The 10,645-nt window shown below is 43.7% G+C and overlaps 1 protein-coding gene across 3 annotated transcripts in view; it reads right to left on the reverse strand.

Annotated features, from left to right (window-relative positions):
* The window catches only part of LOC121533877 (desmoplakin), a 35,513-nt gene extending 26,745 nt beyond the window's left edge, over positions 1 to 8,768 (reverse strand). For 2 of the 3 annotated variants that reach the window (XM_041840193.2, XM_041840192.2), the window contains exons 1-4: positions 8,307 to 8,765; positions 6,573 to 6,666; positions 5,435 to 5,568; positions 267 to 417 (exon numbers count right to left, since the gene is read on the reverse strand). In XM_041840193.2, coding sequence (XP_041696127.2) covers positions 267 to 417; positions 5,435 to 5,568; positions 6,573 to 6,666; positions 8,307 to 8,470 — 543 coding nt within the window. In that variant the 5' untranslated portion in view covers positions 8,471 to 8,765. Of the gene's footprint in view, positions 1 to 266; positions 418 to 5,434; positions 5,569 to 6,572; positions 6,667 to 8,306 lie in introns of all 3 variants that reach the window. The other variant, XM_041840190.2, reaches the window with a different exon arrangement.
* Between the last annotated feature and the right edge of the window lie 1,877 nt (positions 8,769 to 10,645).

Here is a 10,645-nt window from a genome sequence, read left to right on the forward strand (position 1 = left end):
GGGAGAAATTCCTAAAAGTGTCAAAGGGTCAAGTGTCTCACAATGATGACCTAAATATTCTAAATATCACTGTCTGACTACACTGGGAATGTTTTGCAAGAAGTTGTCAGCACCACTTTTGACTCACAACTACATGCAGTTATCATGATATCTTTAGAAGATGTACAGCTGGCAACAATAATATTATGCAATTCTATAGCATATGCCATCCTACACTGCATTACACATCTGTCCTTTATCTCTGGGTAGGGTGTGGTTTTCTGTACCTTCTGCTGTCCAATCCAGGCAATGGCCTCGTTGAAGCTCCTCCCAGCTTCCTCCCATGTACCACTCCCCCTGCTCCCCCGGCTCCGCCTCTGCATGGTCCCATAAATGGCCATGTGGACTCCCTTTAACTGGTCCCTAAACAGCTCAACACTATGGAGGGAGGGGGAAAGAGACGGGGGAGAGAGAGAGAGAGAGTTAAACACAACAACGCTATACATAACCCTAACAATTTGGATGACGAAGGGAAAGTGAAAGAAGGTAAGGGATTTCTAATATATTAATACAGAACTGGGCCCGTTTCCACAAAGATTCTCAAAGTAGGAGTGCTGATAATGATGAGTGAGAAGGTTATAGACGCACAAATATCATACCCCACCAAAAATTTTAACCTCCCCTGTTATTATAATGGTGAGAGGTTAGCATGTCTTGGGGTATGATATTTGTGCGTCTGTAACTTTCTCACTCATCATTATTCACGATTCATTCAGGATTATCCGTAACCATGGTAGCATCCACATTAATGTAGAAGTGTTTAGAAAATAAAAGTGACTCCAAAATGACACAATACATTATTTACCATTCATTTCTATAAATCATCTGAAACACAAATCAAATCAAATGTTATTGGTCACATACACATATTTAGCAGATGTTATTGTGGGTGTAGCGAAATGCTTGTGTTCCTAGTTCCAACAGTGCAGTAGTATCTAACAATTCACAACAATACACACAAATATAAAAGTAAAAGAATGGAATTAATAAATAAATAAATATTAGATCGAGCAATGTCGGAGTGGCATTGACTAAAATACAGTAGAATAGAATACAGTATATACATATGAGTAAAGCAGTATGTAAACATTATTAAAGTGACTAGTGGCACCCCTCCCCCATGGCCCTCAACTCCTCCCTGTAGGCTGTCTCGTCATTGTTGGTAATCAGGCCTACTACTGTTGTGTCGTCTACAAACTTGATGATTGAGTTGGAGGCGTGCTTGGCCACGCAGTCATGGGTGAACAGGGACTATAGGAGGGGGCTGAGTACGCACCCTTGTGGGGCACCTGTGTTGAGGATCAGCGAAGTGGAGGTGTTGTTTCCTACCTTCACCACCTGGGGGCGGCCTGTCAGAAAGTCCAGGACCCAGTTGCACAGGGTGGGGTTCAGACCCAGGGCCCCGAGCTTAAACGTGAGCTTTGAGCGTACTATGGTGTTGAATGCTGAGCTATAGTCAATTAACAGCATTCTTACATAGGTATTCCTCTTGTCCAGTTGGGATAGGGTAGTGTGCAGTGCGATGGCGATTGCATCGTTTGTGGATCTATTGGGGCGGTAAGCAAATTGAAGTGGGTCTAGGGTGTCAGATAAGGTAGAGGTGATATGATCCTTAACTAGCCTCTCAAAGCACTTCATGATGACAGAAGTGAGTGCTACGGGGCGATAGTCATTTAGTTCTGTTACCTTTGCTTTCTTGGGTACAGGAACAATGGTGGACATCTTGAAGCAAGTGGGGACAGCAGACTGGGATAGGGAGAGATTTAATATGTCCGTAAACACTCCAGCCAGCTGGTCTGCGCATGCTCTGAGGACGCGGCTAGGGATGCCGTCTGGGCCGGCAGCCTTGCGATGGTTAACACGCTTAAATGTCTTACTCACGTCGGCCACGGAGAAGGAAAGCCCACAGTCCTTGGTAGTGGGCCGGGTCGGTGGCACTGTGTTATCCTCAAAGCGGGCGAAGAAGGTGTTTAGCTTGTCCGGAAGCAAGACGTCGGTGTCCGCGACGTGGCTGGTTTTCCCTTTGTAGTCTGTGATTGTCTGTAGACCCTGCCACATCCGTCTCGTGTCTGAGCCGTTGAATTGCGACTCCACTTTGTCTCTGTACTGAAGTTTTGCCTATTTGATTGCCTTACGGAGGGAATAACTACACTGTTTCTATTCGGCCATATTCCCAGTCACCTTGCCATGGTTAAATGCGGTAGTTCGCACTTTTCCGTTTTTGCGCGAATGCTGCCATCTATCCACGGTTTCTGGTTTGGGTAGGTTTTAATAGTCACAGTGGGTATAGAATCTCCTATACACTTCCTGATGAACTTAGTCACCATATCTGTGTATTTGTCGATGTTATTCTCAGAGACTACCCGGAACACCATCCAAGTCCGCGTGATAAAAACAATCTTGAAGCATGGATTCCGATTGGTCAGACCAGCGTTGAATAGACCTTAGCACGGGTACTTCCTGTTTGAGTTTCTGCCTATAGGAAGAGGAGCAAAACGGAGTCGTGATCAGATTTGCCGAAGGGAGGGCGGGGGAGAGCCTTGTAGGCATTTCAAAAAGATGAGTAGCAGTGGTCCAATGTTTTCCCAGAGCAAGTACTACAGTCAATGTGTTGGTAGAACTTCAAATTTGCTTTGTTAAAATCCCCAGCTACAATAAAGGCGGCCTCAGGATATGTGGTTTCCAGTTTGCATAAAGTCCAGTGTAGTTCTTTGAGTGCCGTTGTGGTATCGGCTTGAGGGGGAATATACACGGCTGTGACTATAACCGAAGATAATTCTCTTGGGAGGTAATACGGTCAACATTTGATTGTGAGGTATTCTAGGTCGGATGAACAAAAGGACTTCAGTTTCTGTATGTTATCACAATAACACCATGAGTAGTTAATCATGAAACATACACCCCCGCCTTTCTTCTTCCTGGAGAGTTCTTTATTCCTGTCTGCGCGATGTACTGAGAACCCATCTGGCTGTATGGACGGGGACAGTATGTCTCGAGAGAGCCATGTTTCCGTGAAACAGAGTATGTTACAATCCCTGATGTCTCTCTGGAAGGAGATCCTCGCCCCGAGCTCATCTACTTTATTATCCAGAGACTGAACATTCGCGAGTAATATACTCGGAAGTGGTGGATGGTGTGCACGCCTCCTGAGTCAGACTAGAAGTCCACTCCGAATACCTCTTCTCTGCCAACGTTTTTGGAGCAGCCTCTGGAATAAGTTAAATTGCCTGGGGGGTACGAACAAAGGATCCATTTCGGGAAAGTCGTATTCCAGGTCGTAATGCTGGGGAGTTACCGCCGCTCTGATATCCAAAAGTTATTTCCGGCTGTATGTAATAACACAAAAAAAATCCTGGACTAATAATGTAAGAAATAACACACAAAAAAACAAAATACTGCAAAATTGCTTAGGAGCTAGAAGCAGAGCTGCCAGATCTGTTGGCACCATCAGCAAAACAAACAGCAAATGCATCCAACAAATTTGTAGAGTCACAAGCTTGATGTAGTCATTGCGTGCTATGAATTGGGACCAAATACTTAACTTTTTACTACCTCAATACACGTAAGTGAATTTGTCCCAATACTTTTGGTCCCCTAAAATGGGGGGCTATGTACAAAGTGATGTAGTTTCTAAACGGTTCACCCGATATGGATGAACATACCCTCAAATTAAAGTTGACAGTCTGCACTTTAACCTCAAAGTTGTTGTGTCATTTCAAAAGATCTGGTGTTCTACTGGAGGAACAACAACATTGATCCCCCCAAATAAATATTGGTCACTGTCCCAATACTTTTGGACCTCACTGTATTGATAAGAGCTAGGTACATGAGTAATCCATTTGGATAAGGGGATTGTAAATATAAATGCCTATTGTTTTAGATCTATTTTATCTTATGATCGCTGGAGACAAATGTGAAATCAGTCATAAGGCTGCAAACTGAAAAGCATCTCAACATAACAGGTATTTATCTCCCACAGTGAAGTATGACATGCTGTGCCGTTAAGCAGAATTTAAATTGTATGACCTTATAACTTTATTTAGGGTTAGTTCCCTTCAGTCCCTACATTCCGTATCATTCCATATCATTCCATTAGGCCACATTGTTTGATTTAGCCTACTTTTATTTGTTTCCTCTGTAAATGCTGTCACGTCCATGTGGTTGTTGCTGAGGGTCGCTAGCAATAGTGGATCATATTTAATTACAAGTTGTGAAATAATTTGGGACATGTAGCCTATTTGAATCAATATGGAATGCAGACAAAACGTGGCAGTTTAAACGGCCATTCCCTCCCCTACCCTGGACGACGCTGGGCTAATTGTGCGCCGCCCATGAGTCTCCCGGTCGCGGCCGGCTGCGACAGAGCCTGGATTCGAACCAGGATCTCTAGTGGCACAGTTAGCACTGCGATGCAGTGCCTTAGACCACTGCGCCACTCATGGTGGGTGTCTTTTAGGCCACAGCAGTTGTTGCTAGTCAACTTTCAGTGGACACCCCCATGAGTGTCTTTCAGAACCCCTGCTAAAACCCCACCTGTTTCTTTTTGGTTGTGGTCAGTGACTCTTAGTTAGTTCCCCCTTCTGTTTTGAGCGGCATCTTGCTTTTGCAAGATGCTCTATCAACTGAGCTACATCCCTGCCGGCCATTCCCTCCCCTACCCTGGACGACGCTGGGCCAATTGTGCGCCGCCCATGAGTCTCCCGGTCGCGGCCGGCTGCGACAGAGCCTGGATTCGAACCAGGATCTCTAGTGGCACAGTTAGCACTGCGATGCAGTGCCTTAGACCACTGCGCCACTCATGGTGGGTGTCTTTTAGGCCACAGCAGTTGTTGCTAGTCAACTTTTAGTGGACACCCCCATGAGTGTCTTTCAGAACCCCTGCTAAAACCCCACCTGTTTCTTTTTGGTTGTGGTCAGTGACTCTTAGTTAGTTCCCCCTTCTGTTTTGAGCGGCATCTTGCTGGGAACGTAAGTCTGCCGAGAATTCAAATTAAAGGTACACTGTATTTAAAGGGATTGCTTTAGATAAATGTACTGAAAACCCTATTGAATGAAAACTCCATTCCAAAATCTGTTGGCCAGCAAGTGGGAGCGTCTTTGGCGGTTGAATTACATTGATTCAGTGTGCATAAGGAAGCCACTTCCAAAGAGCTTGTTGCACACCTGGATAAGGTATGTCTAAATATCAAATACTGAGAAGTACTTACATCAAAACGTGTAAAAAAGAAATAGATTTCCTAAGTCTAAATCGGCCCCAATGAGAATAACCTGTACAAATAAAAAGTTGTAGTAGTGGTCATCTCTCTGTATATTTGACCTCTTCACCTTGACTCCAGCCTTTCTAGGTTTCAAACAAGAATATGGTGTTGAGGTTTGGTACCGTGAGACTACTGACCTTCGGACCACGTTGTCGTTGGATTGGCCCATGTGGCTCAGGTCCCGAGCACATCCCTTCAGCTGCTCTATGGTCTCTCTGGCCATGGCCATGAAGCGTTCTGCCTCGGCTGTGGCACGCCCAGCATCGCCGCCCTGTAGGATCAACAGGGAAATGTCAGGAAGAGATGCACATTATGGATTTGTATATTATGTTCAGTCTAGCTTCGACTTGCTGTTCTAGGTTTCTCAAACGAGAATACAGTAGACTATGTTCAGTCAGGTGAGTCCTTCAGTTCAAAACCCAGTTAATGACAGGACCATAATGTTTCAATCATAATCACCTTTGTCCAGACAGCTTCTATTACTCATATTAGATTGTAGTAGTGTACTATAATGGTTAACGAGTACATTCTGTGACAGGTCATGGCCAAATTAAAACATTCCCTGGGTGTGTGTTTAAAGATAGTCGCTGGGTTTACTGCAGACTGTGTACCAGACAGAAGCTGAGACAATGCCTTCTTTCAGACCATGCATAATCCAAAAACACACTACTTTCATTCCATGCAGCTTGAAACAAAAACACACGCACTCATGTGCGTGCACGCACACACGCACGCGTTGAGTCAGCCATACCTGCATGAACATGTCAAACATAACAGGGACAGATGAGCCATATAATCTCACTGGATATGATTTATTAAACAAAGACATGATTCTGATAAGACCTGGCTTGACAGACTTAAATATCTAATGCGTTTTAAGCTCATTTGAGAACATGAAGTGAAAGGGTGGAGTTGCACCTGACAGAGCATATTTCACATGCCAGGTGTGAGGATTCGTCATGTGTGAATGTCTACCCAAGATAAGAAACCTCATTCATGTTCCTCTGATGATAACATGCATAGGCCTACTTGTACTTACAAGAACTCCACTAAAGCAAGTCAAGGGTGATTGGTTGTAGGATTAGTGTAGTACTATCTCAGCTTTCATACCACAGTCAGGTATAGTACATATCTTAGTCAGACTGTCTGATTACATGCAGACTAACTGTATTTAGACTAAAACATGACTAAAGTCAGTATCTCAAAGCAGACAGGACATGAAGTGACTCATAGAATATAACACTTATTATATCTCTATGGTAGGTAGTGACTTACGGCCTGTAGGCAGTGTTCTGCCTTCCTCAGGTATTCCTGACATTGGCCCTGCAGGATGTATGCCTTCTGTTGGAGGGCACTGGGGGTGGACTGGCTGTAGGAGACATGGAAGACATCGTCACCATTATCATCATTAGCCTCCTATAAAAATCATCACTATAAAACATTGTCATCATTGTAATCATCATCCTCATCACTGTCAACAACTGGCCCTTCTTCTGACCTCAATGTGACTTCCTCGTTAAATAAATGTTTAACATTGATCAATTATGTACGTCAATGATCCCGGTGGTTTCCTGCAATGAATTGTGGTCTTAGTGCAGCAACTAGCAAGAATTTAGTTATCTAAGGATGCTTCCGATGTGCCCTAATTGAATGGACTATGTGCAGGGATGGGCAAAGGGGAAACATGAGTCAAGAGTGACATGCTTTTCCTGGGAAGTGGTTTTCAAGAGTAGAGACATGCTTTTCCGGGAAGTGGTTTTCAAGAGTAGTGACATGCTTTTCCCGGGAAGTGGTTTTCAAGAGTAGTGACATGCTTTCCCTGGGAAGTGGTTTTCAAGAGTAGTGACATGCTTTTCCTGGGAAGTGGTTTTCAAGAGTAGTGACATGCTTTTCCCGGGAAGTGGTTTTCAAGAGTAGTGACATGCTTTTCCCGGGAAGTGGTTTTCAAGAGTAGTGACATGCTTTTCCCGGGAAGTGGTTTTCAAGAGTAGTGACATGCTTTTCCCGGGAAGTGGTTTTCAAGCGTAGTGACATGGTTTTCCTTTGCCACTTAACCAACAACACAGAGTGGCAGAGAGACTAAAAACTGCACATATAAAGAGAATGCAACTGCTAAAGAGCTACTGAAACTTCACATGGCTTTACGTGCTCCCAGAGGATCTGTTGGTCTTTGTTTGTTGTCATATGAATAGTCTTTCTACAGGTATTCATACTGTAATCATCAACTATGACCTCTATACTAATATAGACTCTATAGAATGTTTAAGATTCCTACACAGGTCTCAGGAATGGAGTAGAAGTGTGTTAGAGCCTCACAGTTTGCTATGTGAGTTATAATTAAAGTTTAAGTCTCCCTGCAGCTTCCCCACAGAGAGGCACAGAGACAGGTTTCAGTTCTATGTTTACTACATACATCAACTAATGTCCGTGGGCGTGGCGTAGCATTTGGCCAGAGCAAGGAGTTTGGGTAGCCAGGCAACAGTCAGTAGTGATCTCTATAGTGTAAAAAACTCCACATATCTATTTGGATGCATGCAAATACGTTCTCAGTGCTCATAATATGCATATCGTGACATGTTAACTAATGTAGGCTGTAATAAAACGTTTAATTTGCATTTCGTGTCATGTTTTTAGCAGTCAGGCCAGAGCATCGTTCTTCAAAACGAATACCTCTCAATGCAGGGTAATACATTATGAACTGGGTCTGCACACAGAAAAAATAACTGTGTACTAGGCTTTGTGGTAATACAAATATTCGTCCTAGTCAATAGACAGACAACTATACATTTCCCTCAAGAATTCCAATATCTTGATATCAAGTTATTCATGAACTAGATGGAAATCAAAAATGTGTTTGATGATTTCAACTGGAGATAGCCACACTTTGGACAACGCATTTTCTCTCTGCAGAAATATAGCCTACTAAAAACAGTATTCGGGCAAGTGAGAGCTACAGTTGTGTAATACAGCACAATGAATGGCCTTTAGAATAAATAAAAACCGTCTTACCCCTGTACTCCTCCACCACCTCCCTTGGAAGTCTTTGAGTAGCTGTATGTATTGTATCCTCCGCCGTCCATGTACTCCTGTCCGTATCCATTACCACCGTGCACTTCGCTCAGGTCTGGCCTAGAACCGGATTTGCGGTTTCTCTGGGACGTGTGTAGACTCATCTTCCAATGCAAAAAGTTTTGAAACTCCGGTGGAAAGAAATATGGGACGAAGACTTTAAAATCCTGGCTGCAGTGCGCGGTAGCTATGAGCGGAGATGCTGCAAAGCGAAGCGGTTGGTGGTGGCGCTTTAATTCTCTCCGGTCGCACCTTTCTGCGTAGGAGCATCGCTATCGAGCGCAGACTGGATCTACAACACGGAAGATAATCGGTTTTGGTCAAACAAGACAGACCACACCTACCATCAACCTGTTTGCCTCGCAAACGATTTTAATGTTTTCTTTTTTTCTTTCCATGTCCCCACCCCCTCCTCTTTCTAGCCTAGGGAAGAAGGTGTGTGTGTGTGTGTGTGTGTGTGTGTGTGTGTGTGTGTGTGTGTGTGTGTGTGTGCGTGCGTGTGTGCTCTGTGGGAGGGTACGCTATTATTGTGTTTCTAGTGACCAGCCTGATTATTATTATCTCTGTGTCTCAGTGTGTCAGTCAAGTTTAAGAAGTCTTAACACTGAAATGTTTACTGTTCCTTTTCCCCAGATCACTATTGACGGACCGAATGGAGCAAGAGTCTGAACAGCAAAGGCCCCCTGGCTAAGCCAATAAACATCTTAAAAAGTGCTGTTCATCTCTTATTAGATATTCATCACAGCATTCATTGCAAAAGCATTCATTAAATCATTAATTGCAATAGCATTCATTACAGTATTCATTGCAATAGTTTAACAAATAATTTTCACTGCAACACATTTTTACACACTAACAATATGCAAACCCTATCCCTCATCCAAGTGGGCGTGTCCACAGGAAAAACAATTTTGATTGCATACTGTCACTGGCACAGACAACCTGCCAGTGAAGCGTACTGGTGTCACTCAACACCATGGCCGGCTCCAGCCTTTTGGGGGCCCTAAGCGTCTGCTTATGCCTGGAGCCAGCCCTGCTCAGCACATTGTATAATGAGTTATTATAACCATTTCCATCTTATCACCTTACAGCATCTTTAAAGATAATATCAAGATAATAAGAAGACATTCAATCTTCAGCACTAGGCATGAGCTCTTCTAAAAGGTTTACAGTAATGTGTCTTGCTCTCAAATGTTGCCAGCTCTGAAGATAATGTTACTGTAATGCATTGTTTACCGTATGGTATAGCCTATCTTGCATGCTGTACAGACTGAACAGCCTTGGACATCGGAGGGTTGGCGTTAAGATCAGAATGAATGGTGGATTGGCCGCTGTGGGTGAAAATCCAGCACTTTAAGAAATTTGGAATATATGTATAATTATTTAACCACAGGTACCATAGCTGTGAGCGGAAATAGCTGTAAATAGCAGTAGAAGTACTGTTGTCCGTTAGTTTACCCCCAATCAGGGTAGGGATGGTAGGGTAGAGGGGGAAATTATAAAGAAAATACAAAATAAATAAGGGGGATTAGGTTTTATTTTTTTATTTGGTATATATACAGTATTAACCAGAACAACTCTACCCTACGATTTCAACAGGCTCTGAGGAATCTCACAGCTCTTTCTGTCTGTGTGTGTGTGTGTGTGTGTGTGTGTGTGTGTGTGTGTGTGTGTGTGTGTGTGTGTGTGTGTGTGTGTGTGTGTGTGTGCGTGAGCGTGAGCATGCATACGTGCTTTTTTGAGTCTGTGTGTGTTCATGATGATTGACTGTCAGGGTACAGTGTGTGTTTGTGTGCGTGTGTGTGCATGATTGATTTATTGAAAGACTGTGTATCTTCTGTTAGCTCAAACATGTAAGTGCAGAATGTTGCTCCTCTGTGTGTGAGCTAGGCCAATAGCACCAAGCCAGAGACCAGGGTTAGTACACCTATGCTTGTTGTCATGGAAACACAGCATGACAAACCTACAAACCACCCCTTCTCTATCACCCCCATCCCTCCCTTCAACCCCCCAACATGTTTAAACTTTGAATAGCAGCAGTATGGGTGGATTGATTCATGAAAGTAATACACTCGGAGTTGGAGTTTTTCTCAGATAAAAGACCAATATAGTCCCACCCTTATAATCACTATGCTATGTGCCTGTTGGCACATTTCAGTTTTCTGAAACACGTCCCTGCCTGTGTGCACACATATGAACACACACACACACACACACACACACACACACACACACACACACTGACACCCACACACATGCTGACACACACATTCTGCCAA

This window comes from Coregonus clupeaformis, chromosome 20 (assembly GCF_020615455.1).
Source record: "Coregonus clupeaformis isolate EN_2021a chromosome 20, ASM2061545v1, whole genome shotgun sequence".
Taxonomy (NCBI): domain Eukaryota; kingdom Metazoa; phylum Chordata; class Actinopteri; order Salmoniformes; family Salmonidae; genus Coregonus; species Coregonus clupeaformis.